Here is a 24,276-nt window from a genome sequence, read left to right on the forward strand (position 1 = left end):
CCCCGAGACGCACACGTGTTATGTGACAGCATCACGTCATTTACTATCAAGACCAATGCTTTTTAAATAATTAATATAGGTGTCGAGCATTAAATAAAACATCAGTATCTAGAGGAGACTCCTTGCCTCTTATTCAAGCTTTGACCATTTACGGAACGCCTTCCAAGTCTACTGACACAGAGTAATTTGCTTTTTAATTTTTCATAACTGGTTTTGCTTGTTGTAACAATGATACATGTACATTATAGAAAATTTGGAAAATACAAAGAAAGTGTTAAAAGCTTATTAAAAATCACCCATTAGCCCACCACCCAAAAATAAGCCCTATATCTACATACACTGTGTATCCTTCCAGGCTTTTTTCTAGGATATAGGTGCTCGTGTTTTATCGGTTCACTTTGACGTAGCCCCTCCCAGGCGCCCGAATTTCCATCCTGCCCCTGGGAGGGTCTATGAAACAGGAAAACCCAGCTCAGGGAGGAAGTCCTGCTGGCCCACCAGATCTGCACCCAGGCAGGGCCCTGCTTCCTCTTCACGTCACGTGCGGTGATACCATGAAGTCATACGTGACTGGATTTTACAGCAAAACCACGTGCTGCTGTGGTGTCTGGGTCTCAAAGCACACCCCTGGCAACTGCTAAGGCTCCACTGTACTTTGGGTGTGTTTTCCACTTGGATCGCCGTGCTATTCTTTTTCATTCATATCACAGTAATATGGAAGCACATCGGTACCTCATAAATCTTCTGTGCTACAGGCTATAAAGAGCGAGTGTCTAGGCACCAAACTGTATAAACACAGCTGGTAAGCCGTAAAACTATTTAGATAACCAGTATGTATATTTTGTTCTTTCATATTCCATCCTGTAATAGTACCTAGTACAAGTAAATGTTTAATGAAAGATGAATATTATTAACTGTGACACTGAAATAATCTCTACAGAACCAAAACAAAGTGCCACCAGTATCACGGAAAACTACTAAATTATACTACGTGAAATTGATGTCGAGAGAAAAAAATTAAATGTCTGAACTACTTCACGGTTCCAGGGCGGCTGTTCACCAGGCAGCCCAGCTCAGCAGCGACACCCTGTGGTGAGAGATCTTTGATCCCCAACAGCACAGTATTTTTTGGAAGCAGAGAGCCAGCGCGGGCATCTGTAAGGCAGGTGACGAATAAGGATGGGCCATGGATCTATCACATCACAGGATCCCAGGATGCCAAGGTCCTCTCCACGTAACTTAATCCCATGGGGACCAATGAGAAGGCAGCAGGAAAGAAAAAAGCAAATAGAAAGCATTCCAGTCCCGATCCATCATCTATATCTATGATTACTGAGCCACCAGCATTAATGACAAGAAGATGTTCTAACATGTCTCTTCTTTGGCGTCAGAAGAACAGGAAGAATCACCCAGCTGCCCCCAGAAAGACTGTCACAGTGGGTAGGTAGCTACCTTCACACTCATTCTCATGATAATCCTTTAGTGAACTTTATTCCAGGACAACAAACTCTAAAATCCTACATTCTTACCTTTCCTTCAACGGCAGACACAAGTGCTCCGAGAGGAGTTACTAAGCACTAAGAAATGAGTGTATACACACCGGTTCTACACTCACTCAGTTCCTTGGGCTCCCAAAGTGAAACAGAATTCAGGGAGAAGCTCTTGGAGGAGAAAGTAGCCCACAGTAGAGCTGTTCAGGACAAGCCAGACCAAATGGAGGACCCGAAAAGAGAAATGAACATTGCTGAAAATTACTCTTTTCCAAAGTTAATATTTAATGAGGGCTTTGGTTGGCTTGGAGTCTGTGTGGAATATTTGTGTATGTGTATACAGAACAAATATCTGCTTTAATTTGTTTCAGCATTTCATTCTCATGGTTTGTGATTAGCGGTTACCAATCAATAGGGGGAAATGAATCCCCCACTTCCCCCCCAGGTAGTTTTAGAAAACAGAAAAACAAAAATATGAAGCTTCTACTGTGTATTTTAATATAAGGAGATGCCTGATACAAAGCGTTAGGTATTGCAGGTTACCCATCCTAAAGAAGACAGGAAAAGCCTTGAGTTCCAAACTTCTGCTCACAGAGAATAACCTGAGGTGACCCCTTCTTCTCCACTGTTACGTGCAAGAGTCAGAAGGTGCAAGTCCCAAGACCAGCATGGTCAGAACTACAGGAAAGGTCAAGAGCTCGGTCAAGGGCAAGCGTGAATCTGTCTCGTTCTCTGACCTTGGAGCAGACAGGCACCTCCTCCAATATCCAGCCTCGGCCCTCCCCACTCGGGAAGGAGCGAGAGAGAAGGTCTGTGAGAGTGACAGTCACACACGTGTCCCCTGGGGACCAGTAGCCCCTACCCATGTGGCTCTGCTCCATCCCTCCACAGGGAGGCCTGTTGGGGGGTCATCAATGAGAGTTGAAGCTCTGAGGACAAGCTTTATTTTGCTACTTTTTTGTAAGTCTCCAGACAGAGGTGATGCTTTTTCTTGTATTAACTGAACACATTAAACAGATAAATGACGTGGAGCTTTGATTTCCTGAGACAAAGGTGCAAACAAAAGTCAAACCATTAATGCTAAAGAGCACCCATTAAGAAGAATGCCAGCTGGCTAAACACTGTGTAATGAGAATGCAATAAAAGAATGTTTCTTAAATGAACAACAAAAAAGCACATCTATTGCTTTATTATTAACTTTTAAAATTAAAAACACCACTTATAACACCAGGCACTTGTGAGAAACTTCAGCCGCTTGTAACTTACTCAACCTCCCAACGATCTAATGTTATTATGAACAGTCGTACTATCTTTTAAATAATACAATTTACACAGAACTTTCACGTCTCTCATCTAGTCCTCCCATAATGCTATAAAACCTCCTAACCTTGAATGCTCCAGATTTTGTATCTGTCTCTTCCACGTGAGCACAGCTCACTCAGAGCTCACAGCTCTACTCTGCTCGGCCCTGCACACTCAGTTTGCTACGAGACGGAGCATAGCCAAAGCAGAGTTCCTCATCTTCTAAAATGACGGGGTAGGAGGTGTGCTGTGTGCTTTCCAAGGGAAAACAGCTAAGTTTGGTGTTTCGAGTCACCTGGACTATTAGGCATTTGCTGAATCTGCACAGTTATGTCCCTCAACTCACCAATTTCCCTATTTTGGAAAGACGACAGAAACAGGCCCACAAAATAATCTGCCACAATTAGAAAGAAATTGACAGCTTGGCAAAGCAAAGGGATTAGCAAGAAGACACACTTGGAGAATCTGGGAACCTGCCCAAACCAGGTGTCAACCAGAGGCATGAAATGCAAACACAAGGCCAGGAAAATTCCCACATACAACCCCACCTCAATAGGCATTATCCCGTTAGACACAACGGAAAAGGATAAACTAAAATCCAGAGCCCCCTTCGCCACAAGATGGCAGACGTGAGCACAAACGAAACAAACCGGGATTTTCCCTTCCAAAGGTTTGCAGAGAAAAGGCCCAAATCAAAACAAAGGGTTTTCATCCCAAATGCAAATACACTCCTGACACATAAAACAGTGACCCTTTTTCCCCCAAAGTGGGAAGGGCCCGAACCTTAAGACGTAACACCTTCTAAACATTAGTAGTCTTCATTCCCCTCTCTTTCACACAAACACCAAAAATATCCGTTATACTTGGACATCTTTAAGATTGTCCTGAGGTCAAACGAGAAATAGAAAATCAAAGTCGAAACCCACTGCCATGGCCGAGTGAGGAACAGGGGGGCCGTTCTGACGAAGAGCAGCTGGAGAGCACGCACTCACCTCCGTCGCCCACAGCAAGTGAAGAGGCGTTAAGGCAGGAACTTGTTTTACGTCACAGCTTAGGCCGAGGGCGGTCAGGATCTCCTTAAGGACTTCGTATCTTCCACTATTGCTGGACTTCAGCAGATTAAAATCCTTTTGAGTTTGCACTATTGAAGAGCTGGGAGGTAGTTCCAAGTACACCTGCGAGAGAGAGACACCACTCTGTAAACCGGGGGCGCTGAGAGACACTGAGAAACAGCGTCTTTACGAGTGTTTCTGAAAAGTTGAACATGAATCTTCCTCATTATCCACAGGATATAAACTTTGAACCTGAGTATTTGGAAAGTAATGACAAGCAATAAAAAGATTCAAATGAGCCTATCCAAGTGGCTGTCAGGCTGGGAAGCCGCTGTGGAAACAACCCTGGAATAGAAATCAAACTCTTTCCAGGCCCCAACTTGTATCACTAATCATTCTTGGGCAAGTCCCTTAACTTAGTGATGCAACCAAAACACTTAGAAATATGGTTGTGCTGAGATGCCAACTACCATGTTTCCCCGAAAATAAGACCAGGTCTTACATTAAGTTTTGCTCCAAAAGAAGCATTAGGGCTTATGTTCAGGAGATGTCATCTTGAAAAATCATTCTAGGGTTTATTTTCCAGTTAGGTCTTATTTTTCGGGGAAACATGGTATAAAGTCTTTATTAAACTCAGGAAGGCACGTGGGTCAGGCCTGAAACGTCACTCTCCCTACATATTAGTAGTAACTACTGGAAAACAACACCAGGGAGCAGAGCAGCCTTAGGCCCTGTTTTCAGTGTTTGCAGGAATTCAAATAGATGAGTGGGTTTGGGGGGACCCCAGAATGGCTGCCCCCACCTTCCTTCTTCACCTGACTGAATTTTAAGATCAGTAACTTCATGCATTTAGTTCAGGTTTTACTGCCCAGAGAAAATTAAAACAGCCCCACCTATCCATGAAAGGTCTGCGTTTTGGTATGGAGGGACGTACCAGAACTTGGAGCTCTCTTGAGATCAGATTTTAACTGTGCGTTGGAACCTGGAAGGTGCCAGAATACTGAGTACGCAGGAGAGCAACCTGACTGCGTTTGCTGAATTGTTTTGCTTGGGCCAGGGGTCGGCTATGGGTTTCCGCTGTATGCAGAGCTCCCGACCTGATGGTGAAGGAGCATTATGAAAATAGAAAGCATGGTGCCAGCGTTCAGGCAACTTAAAATCTCCCAATTCCACCCAAGCCCTCACCAAGCCAGAAATACTGTCCACATGTACTGTCCAAATGGTCAGCTGTTGAAAGTGGAGTCCAAACTGACAAGTGGGTAGAGCAGTGTCCACCATGGCGCCATACTACAGGGCCCCCCTGCCTCACCCCTAACCGAGCCCAGCCCCAGCAGCAGGCGGGTCTCTCCTCTAAAGCCCTGAAGAGAAGAGCAGGGAGAAGAACGAAACCTTGACAGGAATGGGAACCTACTGAGTCTCTCTCCTACCGCACGATCTTACCCTAAACGTGTTGTCTCCTCCCCAGTGGACAAAGCCAGGGCTGTGTGGGTCGCCAGTATAGCAGTGGCTCACGTTTAACTCACGTGGGCACGTGGCTATCCTGGAGATTGCCCCTTACAGGCGGCAGGAGTCAAATGAGCGAGGCTCTAGACCCACCTGGGCCCCAGGGAGAAGGGCGAGCATGACCAATGGCACATGTCCTCCCTGGGCTGAGTGAACACACAGAGTCCAGCAGCACACCCAGTGGGGTGCACTGAACTTGCTGTCACATGGGACACTCCGAGGAGGAAAAGGAAGGCTGGCCTCCTTCCCAGGACTCCAGCGAGAGTTCCACGAGAGAAGGGAAAAGACAGCCACTGATACTGTGTGAGGAGCGCATTTGTCAGCTGCCAAGAGAAAGCGAAAAGAGAGGCCACCGCTGGCTCAGCACCTCCCTTCACAGGACTGAATAGCAGAGTGTGTTCACGTGGGATTTGCACTCCTGGTCCCCTGTGGGATCTGACCAGTGTCTCGTCCTCTGGCTGTAATGCTGTTACCATAGTGATGGGCCCATTTCTAGAACTTGACTTCTTTTAAAATGAAGGCTTTTTGCGGCAGCCGGATGGCTCAGTTGATTGGAGCATGAGCTCTGAACAGCAGGGTCCCCGGTTCGATTCCCACATGGGCCTGTGATCTGTTCTCTCCACAACTAGATTGAAGACAACGAGCTGCCACTGAGCTACCGGAGGGGCGGCCGGATGGCTCAGTTGGTTAGAGCGCGAGCTCTCAACAACAAGGTTGCCAGTTCAATTCCCGCATGGGATGGTGGGCTGCGCCCCCTGCATCTAAGATTGAAAACGGCGACTGGACTTGGAGCTGAGCTGCGTCCTCCACAGCTAGATTGAAGGACAACGACTTGGAGCTGATGGGCCCTGGAGAAAAACACTGTTCCCCAATATTCCCCAATTAAAAAAAAAAAAAATTTTAAAAAAACAAGTCACAGAGTCGGGTTAAATGTTTAAAAAAATAAATAAATAAAATGAAGGTTTTTTGACCAGACCCAAAGGCAGAATTCAAAATGTCCCCAGTCACAAACAAAAAAGGCAGTACTAGGAGGGGGTGCTACTGGCATCTAGTAGGTAGTGCTAATAGCCTACAATGCAGAGGCCGACCCCATGGCGAAGAAGGATCTGGCCCAAAATGGCGAGTGCCACGGTGGAGAAACTGCTATGAAAGCAGAACCACTTCCCCGTGCGCTAAGTTAAATAAGAAAGAAATATATTTCTGCATGGTGCCAGAAGGGTACTAGACTTCCCAGGGCAATCACTTCATAAGTGATATAAACATCTAATCACTATGCTGTATGCCTGAAACTAATATAATACTGTATATCAACTGTAATTGAAAAAAATTTTAATCAAGTAAATAAAATTAATATCAGATGTTTGAAAACAAATATTTTTAAATCCATTTGAGAGATTTTATTTGGACAACTTCATGCCAAACTCCTGGCCCACTTGATAATCCAATGTCAGAATTAATCCACAGCGTTCATTTGCCCTGCAAACCTGATCAGTACAGCAAGTAGTATAAAATTTCCTTTTTCTTCCTGATGACGGATGGCAAAAGATCACTACACAGCTCCTTGGCCGGCAGACCACCACCTACTGTGCAGCTGTGGTTTGCCCTTGAACTATTTCACCACCTCTTACTCGGTTACATCATTACTCGATTTATTTCAAAGATGAAGGCTATGAAATTGAACAGGGAAAGAGGAAACTAACCAGCCTGTGATAGTATTTATTGGTTGATCTCGGTGGCGAGGTATCGCAGTGACACAGGCCTGAGGAGAAAACAGTGACCCTGTCACAGAGACTGGAAGTCATTTAGAATCAGAAGTGACTTTCTAATCCTCTGAATCTGATTTCTGGAGCTGCCTCATATTGCCTTTTTTCTAGAGCAAAGCATGCAGTATCAAATTTTATGAGAGTAATGGGGTCAATTTAAATGGGGCAGCAAGCAGATTTGCTGTGTAACTCAGAGAAACGGGTCGCAGCAGCGCCAAATCAATTTGGCGTACAAGTCGTACAAGTCTGTTCACCAGGGTGCTAAAATTCGCTATTCAAAACTGAAATACGGCCCTAGGAAGTCAGGTTTTTAAGTGGATTTTCTGAGAATGCAGTTACTATAGTTACTGTATTTGCAGAAAAAAAGATGAGACAAACATTTATTAGGCCTCCAAAAATGAATTCATGTGGTTTGCAGCCTATATAGGAATCCTGACTAGTTTGTCCATGTCCATCTGTCCTGATGACCAGATTTCTTAATTATATGCATCTTTAGCTGAGTATTAGCTTAAGAACAAATGAGTGGGAAACGGTAAAGAAACAAACCTAAACCTTTAAAGAATGTGTGGTCAGAAAACCTGAGGCTTGGGAGGGCTGGAAAGAGACACTGCACACGAAATGAAAACAACCAACAACGACAAAAAAGAAAGTTCTCTAACTCAATGAAAAGATTCCCATAATAAAACAAAATCTGTTACACTCATCCTGGGAACAATTGTGGACAAAATATCTGTATGTTCTTAGTTGTCTCATTAGATGATCAATCCTTAGGGACAAGTGTTCATCTTACTCTAACAGCAACTTTTGCCCTAAACCATTAAACGATTTGCAGTAAATGATCAGGAATTCCAAAAGTCTCTCCTGCTGCCACTTTCTTAAACAAACAAACAAAAACTAAAAGGACAAGGGGAGGAAAAAAAATTCCAGCAGTTGAGCTAAAGGACCACCAAAGGATGGGAAACAAGTAGCCTTTTCCTTTTGTCTCCCTTTCCGTTTTTTTCTTACCTACATATTAATACGCCCTAAATCTAAATCACTTCAACAGTTTCTTATTTGAAATTTTTCTTAGCGCTTAGATTTTAAGAGTGAGAAATCAAGAGAAAGGGATTGAGACTTTGAAAATGTTTTCAACACTCACTGCCCCCCAGTTGGGAGCATTCATGGAAACCGTGGACATCAATTATAATACTTTTAAAGTGATGGTTCCTAACCTTTGGAATCACCACCCCAACGTATTCAATAAAGGTTCGATTATATTAACCATCAATAAAGGTTCGATTATATTAACCAGAGTGTGCTTTGAGGCAAGATAGTGGACTAATGTATTTTAGGAAGATTATTACCAGTACAGATCAAAACAAGAAAGAATTTTCCGACTAATCCTTGGTTAACCAGCAATCCTAAATTAGCCAAAACACCTTCTGCCACGTTTCTCCATCAGGAGTATTTTGGTTAGACAGGATATTCAGGTGACAGGAAAGCCTGGGTCTAAACCGTCTACTCACCATCAGAAACAACTCCCAGCCAAAGGTCAAAAGTACCCCGCAGAGCAGATCCTCCAACCTTTTCATGTGCAGCCGCAAAGGGCGTGTTCCCCGTCAGATACCCAGAGACCATTACCTGGGCACCTGCCTCCGTACCTGGCAAAGAACAGCTTCTCCTCCATGTGTTCCAAAAGGCACTTGCACGACCAGCTTGTCCCTCTCCTCGTTCTCCAAGTGGCCCTGGAGCTTGCCCAGGCTGAGCGGCTCCCCGGGGCCCTCATCGTAAACGCAGCCACTACTCAGGACATTGAGCTTCACCTGGCTCTGGTCAGCCTTGGAGAAAACCAAGTTCTGGACTGTGTCCTGCAGTGCGTCCTTGCGTGTCACCTGGAAGCCAGCAAATGTGAAGGGGGAACACAGGCCCAACACCTTCCCTCCCTGAGAAAGATAGGCCATGAACTTCTGGTGCAGGTCTTCGGGAATAGGCTCCCTGCTGGCAATGACCAACAACAGACAGTTGTCGGCCCACGGGTCTCTGAGAGCACTCTGCCCCGGCAGGTGGTACAGCGTGTAGCTGTCGGCGTCCACACAGTCAGCCAGGACAGACCAGACCTGCTGGAACCTGTCCTGGGCTTCCTGGGAGTCGCAGCCCACATAGATGAGGATGTTGGGTGCCTTTCCCACGAGGTTGATTCTCCTCCCTTCTCTCTCCAGGCAGGTGGCATCAGCAACATCCTCCAAACTGCCCCTGGGATCGTAGGGAAGATCTGGAATGTTCTCTGCAGATGCAAACTTGACGGATTCAATGGTGATTTTCTCAAGCTCTAAGCACTTGTGGCAACTAGACAGATGAAGGTGACAGAGCTCGCTGGGCTCCCCAGCAGACTTGCCCCCAGAAGCCCCGCCTTTTCCCTGGGTCGATTCTGCACCAAGAACCTCAGGGTCAGCTTTGTCCACCTGCTCCATAACGTCTGGCTCCGGCTCACCCTCCACAGAAGATTCGGGGCTCCGCCACTGGATTTGGGCTGGCTCGTTTGTGGCTTGGTCCTTAAGTTCCTTCAGAGCGGAGTCCTGCAGGTACACGGCTAAAGCACGGGCAGAAAAGACACTCAGTCAACTCTTCCGGTTTGTCATGCGGCTCAGTTCAAACCTCATGGCCCGCGCTGAACTCCCAGCCTCACGTTCCCGGCAGCTGCCTGCACGGCTCCCACCTACGTACCCACCTCAACTCTGCGGCATTCTGTGGTACCACATCATCGCTCCCGCCTGCTAGGACGTGCCCCTCACCATCCCATAAGACATGGAAAAACCTCAGATCCTCTCATTGACTGGTGAGGAAAGTGAGATTCAGAGACGTCATTTTGCCTACGTACTTCTACATTCAATTTCTTACGTGTCAATCTCCTATAGGATAATGAAACTAAGAAAGAAAAAAGGCACACATCTAAAGTCTCTCCAAGTACACCCCAAGGAAAAGTCACTACTGGGACACTTCATAGGATCAACCCAGGAGAAGGGTCTGTCCAGCATCTTATCTCAGGACTGAAATACAAGTTTACAGTCATTGATTCAAAAAACATTCATTGAGCACCTGCAACACAGCTTACATGGTATTAGGCACAAGCACATGGCAAATGGGGAAATTAAGTGATTTACACAAATTTCCAGGGCTGGTAAGTGACACTCATTTGCTCGAGATACAAATGAAGACTTTCATGGACACAGAAAGCCTGCTTTTATTTTTTAAGATTTCTATTTAAAACATAGCTAACATACAACATTATATTAGTTTCAGGTGTACACCATAGTTATTCAACATTTATACACCTAAAGAAGTGATCACCGTAAGCCCAGCAACCAGCTGACACCGTCCCACACTATCACAATGTTACTGACTATATTCCCCATGCTGTACATTACATCCCCATGACTTACTTGTTTTATACTTGGAAATTTGGACCTTTTATTCCCCTTCACCTTTTCCCCCTCTTTTTAATTTTTTTAATTAGTTGACATTCAATATTATTGTATATTAATTTCAGGTATCCAGCATAGTGGTTAGACATTTATATAATTTAAGAAGTGATCCTTCTGACTAGTCTATTACCTACCTGGCACTATATATAGTTATTACCATATTATTAACTAATTCCCTATGGATGTAAAGGATGTAAAGACTTTACATCCCTGTGACAATTTTGTAACTACCAATTTGTACTTCTTAATCCCTTCCCCTTTTTTCACCCACACCCCCAACCCTCCTCCCATTTGGCAACCATCAAAATGTTCTCTGTATCTATGAGTTTCTGGGTGTTTTTTGTTGTTGTTGTTAATTTTGTTCTTTAAATTCAACATATCAGCAAAATCTCATTGCATCTGTCTTTCTCTGTGCGACACTCCACTCAGCACAACACTCTCTAGGTCCATCCATGGTGGCACAGATGGCAAGAACCCATTCCCTTCCATAGCATAGAGAAAGCCTACTTTTAAGCCTAATTAAGGAAGAACATTTTACATGTTTTCCTAAAAAAACAATGTGTCCCAAAACATTGCGGTATATACATTTCAAATAAAAAAACTACTAGATTTTGAACTTCATAGTAACACTGGCTATGCTTCCCATTCAATCAAACCATAGTCTAGAAAGTACTGTGTTTCCCCGAAAATAAGACCTAGGCGGACCGTCATCTGTAATGCGTCTTTTGGAGCAAAAATTAATATAAGACCTGTTCTTATTTTACTATAAGACCCAGTATAATATAATATAATATAATATAATATAATATAATATAATATAATATAATATAATATAATATAATATTACTGGGTCTTATAATATAAGACCGGGTCTTACATTAATTTTTGCTCCAAAAGACGCATTAGAGCTGATGGTCCGGCCAGGTCTTATTTTCGGGGACACACGGTAGTTATATATATGGCTTCTGAATTTGCATGCTATCTCATGGACAATGCAATTATGGGAAATCCTTGTTTAAGAATTTTAAAAGCCCTAATGATATACTCAGAGATAAGCATCTCAAAAAAATAAAATTCACATGTATGAATTTATACAATCATGGTTAAATCCAACCTGTTGACTGAATTAAACAGAAAATAAGCATCGCCCTTAAGTCATACCAAATATGTGTAGTCAACAGTCCTTAAGCTAATAACCTATGATGTCCTGCCACAATGAAAGAAACATTTTCTAAAGTTACTTACAAACAATCTTTTGGGGTACCAGTCCATTAGCCATCTGGAGTCTGTCTTCCATGAATGCCACCCCCAGCTTGCTGAAGTCGTCCACACTTGCTTTGGCAATTAATCGATAAGGCTCCCCAGGTCTGCAAGCTAATGGCAAACAACAGTCTGACCACTTCACAATCTGAGAAAAAAGTGTGAGGGAGGGGGAAGAGAAAGAGAGGTTGAGATTTGTCTTCTCTAAAATCACCAGATACTTTATTCGTCCCTTCAGCTCCCCACCGCTGCATTACTGTCAAACATAATGAATTACTGGGCCCTGCCTTTTAGTCACATTTTATTAACATGTTAAGGCTTGACCATTCTCATTTTTACCTGACAACAGGGCTTACAAAGCACTCAGTATAACTCTCTCATTTACAAGTAAATGAAGTCTCAACTGCTTTATCAAGGAACTCAAAAGGAGAAAGGGCCATTCTTCAGACACTGGAAAAATTTAAATTTACCCTTTAGTAACATAAATAGGAGTCAACAACAAGCCCACACTATCCAATGATTCATAACGGAGACCAGCTTTTCTCTAAGTGGGGCCCCAGACCAACTGAAACAGAACTCCCCAGGAGCACGTGAAAGCTGCAGGTTCCTGAGCATGACTCTGTCTGGTGCTTCAGACTCTCTGGACTTGCAGCCCCGGAATCAGACATGGTAAATATACTTTCCCATTGATTGGTGACACAGGACAAGGGCCAACGGTGCTCCAAGAGCTCCTACCTGTCCAGTTCACATTGCCACCACAAGGGGGACAAGGAAAATGAGAACACACAAAGCTCAGTCCTTTAAGCCTCCCAGTTTCATACAAGAATTTGAAACTGGGGCAAGGAAAAGGGGAGACCCTGGGGTTCAGAGCTTGGCTCTGGAGTCCGAGGACCGGGGTCTGGGCCAAGTCTCAGAAGCTCTCACGTCTCAGCTTCCTCAGTGGTAACACAGGAATAATGATATCGGCTATCACAAATCTGGCCTTAAGAGCAACAGCAGATATGGTGGTCCTTTTTTAAGATGCCATGAATAATGTCCATACTTCCCAAAATTAATCTTCTCAAGGATATACTGCCCCAAATTTCGTAATTAGAAATAGATAATTTTGAATTCCATTTTTTATATTGGTAGGCTAGATTTTTTTTAGAACTCTTGCTGAAAACAATGAAAACATGCTGGATAAAAATAAATAAAATTATCATCTTAAAAACATTGAAGAACTGACTAGATGGCAAAAAACTGCCAGGCCAAATGCTAAGGTAAATCCCGAAACTACAGCGCTAAAGGGAATTCCCATAAGCCAAACCACTTCTGCCTGATGGTAACTTGCTCGCCCAGGAAACCTGGGTCCAAGGTCCAACTGGCAGAAGGATAGACATATACGAGGTCAGACAATTAAGTTTGTGAACTCATCCTACATAAAGTGCTACATACCTCATTGCTGAATACCTCTACAGTCACCTTTGAAGTACTCCCCTTGGGAAGATATGCACAGACACCAGTGCCTAGTCCACCCTTCAAAGCAATTTTGGAACTCTTTCTGGAATGGCTATCAGAGCTCTCTTTGTATTACCCTTGATGTCCTGAATGTCATCAAAATGTCTTCCTTTTAATATTTCCTTTTTCTTTGAGTAAAGAAAGAAAATTTCTGTCATTGGGGGCCAGATCAGGTGAGTAGAGAGGGTGTTCCCATACATTTATTTGTTTACTGGCTAAAAACTCCCTCACAGACAGTGCCGTGTGAGCCGTTATGCAAGAGCCATGAATTGTTGGTGCATAGTTCAGGTCATCTAACTTTTTCACGCAGCCTTTCAGCACTTCCAAATAGTAAACTTGGTTAACTGTTTATCCAGTTGGTACAAATTCATAATGAATAAGCCCTCTGATATCAACATCTTTGCAACAAGTTCGCGAACTTATCTGTCCGACCTCATAGTTCAATGGAATAGAACTGAGAATATAGAAATAAACATACACATTTATAGACAACTAATTTTAGACAACATCAAGACAATTCAATGGGAAAAGAACAATCTTTTCAACAAATGGTGCTGGTACAACTGGCTATCCACATGCAGAGGAATGAAAATGGACCCCTCCCTCATATCATGTACACCAAGGACAAAAATTAACTCAAACAGGATCAAATCCTCAATGTAAGAGGATCTAAAACTACGAAACTCTTAGAAGAAAACATAGGCATAAATTGTCATGACCTTAGATCAGACAACAGTTTCTCAAATAGGACTCCAAAAGTACAAGCAACAAAAGAAACCATAAATTGAACTTCATCAAAAATTTTTGTGCTTCAAAAACCAGTTTCAAGGGGCCTGCCCGGTGGCTCAGGCGGTTGGAGCTCCGTGCTCCTAACTCTGAAGGCTGCCGGTTCGATTCCCACATGGGCCAGTGGGCTCTCAACCACAAGGTTGCCAGTTCAACTCCTTGAGTCCCACAAGGGATGGTGGGCTCCGCCCCCTGCAACTAAGATTGAACATGGCACCTTGAGCTGAGCTGCGCCCTCCACAACTAAGATTGAAAGGACAACAACTTGGAAAAAATCCTGGAAAAATACACACTGTTCCCCAATAAAGTCCTGTTTCCCCTTCCCCAATAAAATCTAAAAAAAAAAAAAAAAAAAAAAAAAAAAAACCCAGTTTCAAGAAAATGAAAAGGAATCCACAGAATGGGAGAAAATATCTTGCAAATCATGTGTCTGAAAGAGACTTGTATCCACAATAAAGAACTCCTATACCTCAACATTAAAAAGACAAATACCTAATTTAAAAATGGGCAAAGGATCTGAACAGACATTTCTAAAAAAAAAAAAAAAAATACACAGGTGACAACAAGCGCTTGAAAAGATGTTCAACATCATTTGTCATCAAAATAACAAAAACCGCAATGAGATGAGACACTTCATCTCTACTAGGATGGTTATAACCAAAAAGATTATAATTGGGCGGCCAGTTGGCTCAGTTGGTTAGAGCGCAGCGCTCATAACACCAATGTTGCCGGTTCAGTTCCCACATGGGCCAGTGAGTTGCGCCCTCCACAACTAGTAGAGTGAAAACAACAGCTTGACTTGGAGCTGAGCTGCCAGTGGCTGACTGGCTGGTTAGGGCGCAGTACTCAGAACACCCAGGTCACCGGTTCGATTCCCGCATGGATCAGTGAGCAGAGCCCTCCACAACTAGACTGAGAATAACAACTTGACTTGGAGCTGATGGGTCCTGGAAAAACACACTATTTCCCAGTAAAAGTTTTGTTTAAAAAAGAAGGACAATAACAAGTGCTGCTGAGAATGCTGAGAAATCCAGACCCTAATACATTGCTGGTAGGAATGAAAAATGGCGCAGCCCCTTTGGAAAAGAGTTTTTTCACAGTTCCTCAAAAAGTTAAACAGAGTTACAAGTGACCGAGCAATTCCACTCCTAGGTCTGTACCTAGCAGCACTAAAAATGTATGTCCACACACAAAATTTCTACACATTATTTACAATATCCAAAGAGTGGAGACAACCCAAATGTCCATCAACAGATGAATGGATAAATCAAATGTGTATATCCATACTAGGGATTCAGCCATGAAAAGTAATGAAGTACTGATACACGAGTATGTCACAACATAGATGAATCTTGAATACATTATTCTCAGTGAAGGAAGCCAATAACTAAAGGTCACACATTATATGATTCTATTTTGATGAACTATCCAAAGCAGACAAATCTACAGAGTTAGAAAGTAGATTAGTTTTCACCAGGGGGTGGGGACAGAGAGAGTGGACAGTGGCTGCTGATGGGTACACAGTTTCTTTTGGGGGCAAAAAAAAATGTTCTGGAATTAGATAGTGGTGATGACTACACAACTACTGAATTGTAATCGTACACTTTAAAAGGATAATGTTTATGGTATGTGAATTACATCTCAATTTTAAAAAGCAAAAGAGTCAAGGCAGTTTGCTTGGTCCCACACAGTTCCCAGATAGCCCAGATAGTAAGAGGACTCCAGAGTCCGATTCCCAAACTTGAATCCTGGCTCCTTTGGCCAATAGCTGTGAGACCCAAGCAAGTCAGTCAACTTCTCTGTGCTTGGGTTTTCTGTCTGTAAGTTGTTGATGAGAGCACCTACCTAGGAAGGATATTGGGAGAGCTAAACGGGGTAATGCATAAAGTGTCTGATCCATCAGGGGGCGCTCTTATTCCAAAACATGGAGTCTTTAGAGCAAGTATTCTCAGCAGGGAATTGTCTGGGAGCAGGGGGTGTGTGGGGAAAAAAAATCCTAGCTATCACAATGATATTGTCCCTCCAAAGCTCAACCCTACCCCACAAAATCTTAATCCTTGGTATTTCATTTCTCTCCTTAGGGAGAATTCAAACTGAATTGAACTTTTCTCCTTAGGGAAACAATAATTTAAAAAGTTGACAAACACTGTCTTAGAAGGAAAAATAATAAACGCAAGTATTTATGGTCAAAAGGTTGAAACCCACCAATGGGACTAGAATATTTGGAGAAACAGAAACCTCAGGACTTTCTTTTAGCTCTACTTGTAGCTTTCCCTTATTTCATCACCTACTTCTCCCACCTTCTCCCAGACACACGGCCAGAATGAGTGAAATTTATCCGCAGGGTGGGTCCTACCACTGTTTCAGAGGGAATCTGCATTTCAAACACGACATCTGTGATCAGATGAGAGGTAAATGACTTCGAGAATGGAGGGGCGGTGTCAGCTCAGGAGGATGAGAAGATAAACTCTTACCTTGACAAGAGCTGACTTTCAGACGAGGGTGAATGAGAACTAAGAAAAGGAACAGTACCACCTCCTGCGTGAAGCTAAAAGCATCTTCGTTCTCAGCGCTATCGCTGGCAATCAAAGAATGAGGAGAAATGCCCACCAGTGGAGGCGTTCAAACATAGATTTGACACCCGGCGGAGCTATGCCTCAAAGTAAGCACTTAGTGTCAAAGGAGACAATCATTAACTTCGGACTCACTTCTGAAGGAGCAGAGAAGCGGGAGATGAACAAAGCCCAGGGAAGGGCAGAAAGCAGCCAGAGAACAATACACGCCTGTCCCGATCAAGTTTCTCAACGCGCCCAGCCGTTTCCTCCCCAAAGTGCATTTCCTTTTTCTAGGAACCAGGTCCAGGAGCCACAGGCCATGCAAACTCCTGCGAACACACTGCGGGTTCCGATCAAAGCAAAGCTGCAAGGTCACCCGTTGTCCGTCCAGGGCTAAAAGCAAACAGGGCACTTCCATTTTGCACTTCGACATGGAAACAAAAGGGTAGAGAAAGAAAGGGGAAGTCAAGCAAAAGGCTTACTCTCAAAGATCAAAGCTCAGGAAGCCCTGTTTGTCCCTAAACAAAAGGATTTCCTCTTAAAGCAGCACGCAGGAATCCCTCTCCTCACCAAAGCCCTTGATGTAAGGCTGCATTGATGACAGCACGCAGTGATGTGTCTGCTCCATCAACTGACCACGCATGTCCACGAGGAAAGCCCAGGACCAAAAGGCACCAGGTTAGATTTGAGGGGGTGTCTCCTGAGCGAACTGGCCCTCCCGAGGCTGCCTGCAGCATGCGGGGAGCTGAAGTTCTGCAGGAAACAGGGGGCCAAAAATCTCAACGACCAATTAGGTGATGGTTAATTCTATATATCAACTCAGCTAGGCCTCAGTAGCCAGATACTTGGCCAAACATCAGACCGGATGTGATCCGTGAAGTTTTTTTTTTTTAGATGAGATTAACATTTAAATCAGTCAATTTTGAATAAAACAGGTTATCCTCCATGTGGGTGGGCCTCATCTAATCAGTTGAAGGCCTTAAGAGACAAGACTGAGGTTCCCCAAGGAAGAGGAAGTTCGGCCTCCAGACGCCTTGGACTCAAGCTGCAACATCTACTCTTCCCTTGGTTCTCAGTCTCCCAGGCTGCCCTGCAGATTTTGAACTTGCCAGCCTCCACCATCATGTGAGCCCATTCCTTTAAATCTCAATCTCTCCTTCTGCCCCGCTTTCCTTCTCCCCCATCTATCCGTCTATCTATATCTATGTATGTATGTATGTATGTATCTATCTATCTATCCACCTACCTATCTACCTATCTACCTACCTATCTGCCTATCTATCTATACACACACATCCATGGCTTTCTTTCTCTGGAGAGCCCAGCCTACTACAAGTTACAATCAGTTACCCAGAATCAGATCATTGATGTGGCTAATTTTCCTGGCTCTTGTTTCTCTCTTCCAAATCAATTTAATTGCATGTTAGGTTTCTCTAAATGTCTGGTAATGAATTGGATGAAGGAGGACTCGACACAGGGATGTGAAGAATGTGAAACAAAGAGCATAAAAGGAGGAGGGTATTCCTGACGTTCACCCATCCTCACTGCCTTTCGGGTTTGGAAGCGGAGACGATAAAGAAGTACTACAAAGTTCATTTTCACTCTCTGTTATTTAAAATCATACGCCCTCTGGCATTTTTAAAAGAAGGGTATTGGGGGGAAAAAAAATCAAGTGACAGTGTCAGAATTATCCCAGCTCCATAGCCAGTAGGAGCTGAAACAATAAATTGACGCAGGTGAACGCTGAGAGGTCCTGCACAGCTCTGCCTCACCGGCACTCAAGGAAAAGGGTCGTCTGGGTGCTGGAATTTTCTGACCAACTGAGAGTTAATCAGAATGCAAACACCCGTTATCACAAATCTTTTCGTGTTATTTGTGTTCTTTATGTGCAGGAGCACCTGAGGTCCACCAAGTGCACTTGCGAGCACCCACAATTGCTCACTGCCCACTCTGTACCCCACCCACTGACGCTGGTAAGCAGAGGAAGAGCAGAGGTTTCAACTGACACCCCAAGAGTCCTGGTTATCCATCGCTGTGTAACAAAGCACCCCAAACGCAGTGGCTTACGCTACGCACTTATGTTGCTCCCAGTTTGGGCACAGTTGGACAAGAACAGCTCAGCTCTGCTGCACGTGCCATCGGCTCGGGCAGCTCCACTGGGCCCGAAGGTCCACTTCCAAGGTGGCCCCTCACACAGCTGGCAAGTTGGAGAGGCCTGCCAGCTGGGAACTCAGCCAGGACTGTCGGCCTAGGTTCTTCTTCCCATGAACCTCGCCTCAGGGCAGCTGGAGCTTCATCACAGCGTGGCAGCTGGGTTCCAAGAGCCCAGGAGGAAGCTGCAAGGTTTCCCGTGACCTGTCCTTGGGAGTCCCAGAATGTCACTCCCGCCACATCCTATTGGACAAACAAGTCACTAAGGTCGGCCTAGATTCAGGGGAGGAATATGAGACCCCCCACCCCACTCCCCAGAGGAGGAAGGACTTGGCAGTCATCTTCAGTCCACTGCACTGAGTTTCTGCCCGCTCTCTCACTCCTCCCTTCTGCACGAGAATGGCATGTCCCATCTCCTTCAGCCTGGGTCCCCACACGAGGAAGATGCAAGGAGCAGAGCCCAGAGCACAGTCGTGGCTTGAAACAGCAGTAGCAAACCTGCTGAGCCCACGTGCACCATGAACAAGAAGCAAAGGTTTCAAGAACAAGAAGCCACTGAGATTCTAAGGTCATCTGTTACTTCAGCCAAGATGCATTCCCTACAGTGGCCCCTGTACCGAGCTTCAGAATGATCCCCATCCATCCAAAACCCCTCATCATCTCCTAAAAAGCTCGCACATCCGTCTCCGTGTCACCCTCCCTGCTACTGACACTCTTTTCCCACGTGGAGTCCAGCCTCTTCCAGGATCACTTCCCTCCGATCCACTCTCCAGACTGCCGGCATTGTAATCTTTCTGAAAAGAAAAGTTTTCACCCTCGGATGTCCCCTAGGATGAAGCCCACATTCCCATTTGTGTATATGATCCTTTCTCGATCTGTGTAGTAGGTGTATTTGCGCACAACTAAAGAATATTCAGTGCTGCTACATGGGAACAAGAAAAACCACATGGATGAAACTCGTAAGATAAATTAAGTCAGCAAGTTGCAAGACATGCTAAAGATAGGTGAAATAAAGGGAACATATGTGCGTTGAACACAGATTGAAAGGACAGAACAAAAGAGAGTATTCCTCCTCGGCAGAAAGTCAACTACACCTGAAATATTATTAACACACAAATCACGCCACCGCCAGATTGACAGGTCATCCCTAAACAGGCCACCCATTAAGGCCCAGTGTATATTCTGCCTAGAAATACAGACAAAAGCACCGCTTCCAAGCAGATCACTGGGAAGCTACAGCAATTCCAGGCATGCAGGTCCCGAATCTCCCCCCAGAGCCAGTGTATGCTGGCCTTGGGCCCCTCCATCTGCAGAGCCCCGAGCACAGCGAACCCCAGCTCCGGTCCTTGGAACTGCACCCTGGGTGGGGAAGGCGGACACAGCAGAGTGCGGCGGGCTGTGTGAACACTGCCTAGCTCAGGCATCAGGCACGTGCTCCTTCCATCCCTCCGGCTCGCCATCCTGAGTGATACCCAACCCCAGAGCTCTCTGCTTGTTTCTTGCTGTGTGTTTTGAATGGATTTAATAAACTGTGCGATTTGAGCATCTTAACTTGGTCTGGAAGTCTCCATCCTGAGACCGCTGGGAGAGCCTGCCTGGTAGCGTCCTTGGAATCTACCCCTGCACCAAAGTAACGTGCCACACACCATTTCAGGCTGTCTGTCCCCTCTGGCCATCTCTTGGCCCACTCCCACATTAATGCGGACTCCAGTTGTACGGAATCCTGTGTGGCTCCAGGTGCAAATGCTCTGCGTGCTTCTGTACCTGTTGCTATGCCCGCAAAGCCCTTTCTTCCTTCTTCTCCTAATTCCCATTTTTCCTTTAAAACTCTAAATATTATCTCTCCTGGAACGACCTTCCCAAGCTCACCCCGTCTAGATAGGTTCGCCACTGCTTCCTATCCCTGCCTTCCTGTAGCACTTATCATGGGGAACTCTAATTGTTCATCTGTCTTCTCTCCCACACGGTGAGCTCCTTAAGGTGACAGGGAATGTCACCTCTGAAAGCACCTTTCATCTTCCATATGAGACATGTCTCCAGCCCAGCACCCAACGGGGCATATGACAGGCACTCAGTCCGTCTGGGAAGAATGAATGAATGCCTTACTAGAGTACAAGGATCACAAGTGCATTTTCTGTAACAAAAGAATCGTGTAAGTTCTTCGGGTCATCCATTTTTTCTAAGTAGGACTGTTAATATAATTACAGAAGATACTGGAAATGGAGTTGAATCTGCCAAGAGCCACTGGTATTTATTATGGCACCTCGCAGAATAACTGGCATACAGCAGATGTTCAATAAATATCTGTCAATGAGTGAATGACTAAGTGAAAATATGAATATGTGAATGCTATATTTTTTTAAACTGAATTCCTGAGAATCATTTATTTGTTGTTGGGAGCCTACAGAATGACGACAAATGAAAGCCATAAGAGAAATCCCCAATTGGAAAAGATATCATTTTCAGTATCTGTAAGAGCTGTATAGTCCTAAAAAAGATGAAAGAATGTAAGAGCTCATCAAGCTCAAAAGTCTCTCTTACACATAAGGTATTTATTTATTGAATATCTTAGGATCCTGTCAAATGCAAGTGACTCTAGAGTTAGGTGAGAAATACACATACAGATTCATAAGAGCCCCCCAAAATGCAAAATCCATCAAGCAGTCAACCTGAATGGAACTGCAGACTCTGTGAGAACACACTGAGCTATGAGATCAATTCCTTTTTAGGTTCCGAAGCCCAACTTATAAAACAGAGCTCAGTGTAATAGCCAGAACAGTCAGAAAAATAGCTCTAGATATCTCAGCTCATGGCTGCAAGACCCACCAAAGTGATCCAAAATGAAATGAGTTAACTGGATAAATACCCTGGGTGGGTACGCATCTTTCAACCCCCAGAAAATTAAGAAGTAAGTAACTGCCATTAATTGAGATCTTAATTAAATCTTACTTAGAAGGTAAATTAAATGGGATAACTGTGGCAGAGATGCTAATTATCTCCCAATAGCTAGTCTTTCTCTCTCTCTGGTAGTAACAGAACTCCAGGTTTTCTCTGAACCCACGGCTGTCCAGCTACGAAATGCATTTGTCAGCTTCCCCTGCAGCTGACGTGATGGGAGCAGAAGTGACATTTGAAACTTCTAGATCTGATTCTCAAGCGGAAGCTGCTGTCACCCTCCTTCGCTGTTCCCCGTTCTAAGGGCTGGAATGTGGATGAGGTCGACCGCCGTGGCAGTGGCCGGGGAAATGGGAGCCAGCTTCCCCCAAGAGCGAGAACCACCACCTACGACGGCAGAGAGGAGATGATGCAGCTACAAGACAGAAGGAGCTGGGTCCTGAACAGCCTTACAGAGCAGAACTACCTCCCTGAGACAAGTCTCTCTGTTACAGCAGCTTAGCCTGTACCCTATACAATACAGTAACGATGTTCCTTAAAACTGTATGTCTTTTAACCCCATAAAGATGTTCTATTAATTCATGACAATTTAGGGAATTACGAGCACAGCCGTCATATTTTTGTATTAAGTAGGAATCTGTGCACATTTGATATTTTATGTAACTGCAATAAATTTTAGAAACATTGGCCTTGGTTTTAAGTTAAAATCTTGGTAAACATATACAATATTAGACTATATAAGAAAACTTCAAGCTTACTATCTTTACAAGCTTAATAACTAATAAGAATTATATAAGTGGTCAGAAAGCTGGTGGTGTTCATCCAGATAACTTAAATATCTGAAAAGAAATGGGGGCGGGGGGGGAAGGCGGAAGAGGGGAGCGAGAAAGTGAAGGCAGACGCCACAGAACAGGGGGATGGACTTTGGACGCTGTGGGGGGCCCACATAGTACACATTCTAGCCATACTGACTGGTGAGTTCATGGGTATTTCTCACATAATTTCAAATTCCTAAGTGAATGAGGGCCGTGCACCAATGATGAAAGTGCATTTTAATCAGGATTATGATTAATCCAAGTCTGTGTACCTAGAGTCCAAAAATAAAATGTTTTATGATATCTGAGTTTTGAACAGGATAACTATTATTGAAAAATCCCCTGAAAAGTGACCACAAAGTTGTGCTAAACTTACAGGGATGGTAAGCTAGATTTAAAAGCCTAAAGAAAAACTATTAGGTTACCATGTGAAATGGACTCTTCATAGGTTTAAAAAAAAAAGTCAAATATCAGCAATTTCATGATTCAATGTAATTGATTATTTAACTTGTAATTTTAAAAATTGAAAAATTGGTTTTAAAACTAAAGGTTTCTGAACAGTCTTTTCTGCTACAATTACCCTTGAGTTTACCAAAAGCCTTCACATCAACAATTGGGTCTCTTTCTGCCAAGCACAGGAGAACAACTGCAAACACTGCTTGACTGAACTCAGGTGAATATAAGTTTTATTATTATGACCACGGCATCTCAATGCCTACATCTCTATAAAACCATTCATTTACAGCTCTGGCTATTAGAAAGGGTATGGATGGTGGCTAAAACCTTGCCTACCACTTAGCAGGGGATAGCTTTAGAAATGTCATCTAATCTTATGACTTCAGTTTTCTTATCTTTAAAATGATAATAATCGTATCTTGCAGAGTTGTAAGCATGATGGGTAATGTATGTAAAATGCCTCATAGGGCTCAGTGAATGGTGTTATTATCTTAAGCATCTAAATATATATGGCTAAATAAAATATTAGGAACCTGCAGGAGAAAATATAGTGTCATAGCACCCTGGGCTGGTCTCAGGCCACCTGCTAAATCCTACACCCCTTTTGAGTCCCAAACACCGCTTCTTGCTCTCCTTTACATATCTTTGCCTATCTCATAGCTCTTATTTCAGTCTACTTTGAATTCTAGTCAATTATTTCTAGTCTTATTCCTCTCTTCCTTTTCTCTCATCCCAATACAATGCTTTAAAGACCATGTTTGTGGAATGGAAATCCAGTGACTATGGCTCCCATCACCAAATCCCTACTGGATTATTTACTGGCTACCAGGGAACACAACACAGGGTGGGTGAGGGAAGAGGCCCACAGGGCGGGTGTCGGTCAGGCTTCTAAGAGCCTAAGGGCGTGAGTGAGTGACGGGAAGGCATTCATCGAAAGCTTCGCTTAAGCAAGAGTGAGTCCAAATGGATTTGCTCCTAGAAAGATAACTCTGGCCATCAAGAAGAAAACATTCGGAAGGTACACAGGGTAGAACACACTTTCCCAGTTTACACAAAACAGGTAACGAAGATGGGAATGAAATGAGGAGGAATGGAAAAGGAAAAAGTAAAGCTGAGACACCTGGGGAGCGGTGTTAGTAGAACTTAAACTTAACAGCAGCAAGGAGGCAGGAAGTGGTGAAAGATTTTGAGATTTGGGGTGTTCAGCTGAGATTTTCTTTTTTTCAAACAGACAAATATAAACAACTAGTTTTGAACATGTTTTTGAGTTTGTTTTCAGAATACTTGAGA

At 44.0% G+C, this 24,276-nt stretch overlaps 1 protein-coding gene across 5 annotated transcripts in view; it reads right to left on the reverse strand.

The window, feature by feature from the left end:
• HLCS (holocarboxylase synthetase) overlaps positions 1 to 24,276 on the reverse strand; it is a 213,925-nt gene that overhangs the window by 173,467 nt on the left and 16,182 nt on the right. For all 5 annotated transcript variants that reach the window (XM_033127384.1, XM_033127412.1, XM_033127403.1 and 2 more), the window contains exons 3-5: positions 11,817 to 11,979; positions 8,751 to 9,679; positions 3,785 to 3,967 (exon numbers count right to left, since the gene is read on the reverse strand). In XM_033127384.1, coding sequence (XP_032983275.1) covers positions 3,785 to 3,967; positions 8,751 to 9,679; positions 11,817 to 11,979 — 1,275 coding nt within the window. The remainder of the gene's footprint in view (positions 1 to 3,784; positions 3,968 to 8,750; positions 9,680 to 11,816; positions 11,980 to 24,276) is intronic.

Source organism: Rhinolophus ferrumequinum, chromosome 2, assembly GCF_004115265.2.
Source record: "Rhinolophus ferrumequinum isolate MPI-CBG mRhiFer1 chromosome 2, mRhiFer1_v1.p, whole genome shotgun sequence".
Taxonomy (NCBI): domain Eukaryota; kingdom Metazoa; phylum Chordata; class Mammalia; order Chiroptera; family Rhinolophidae; genus Rhinolophus; species Rhinolophus ferrumequinum.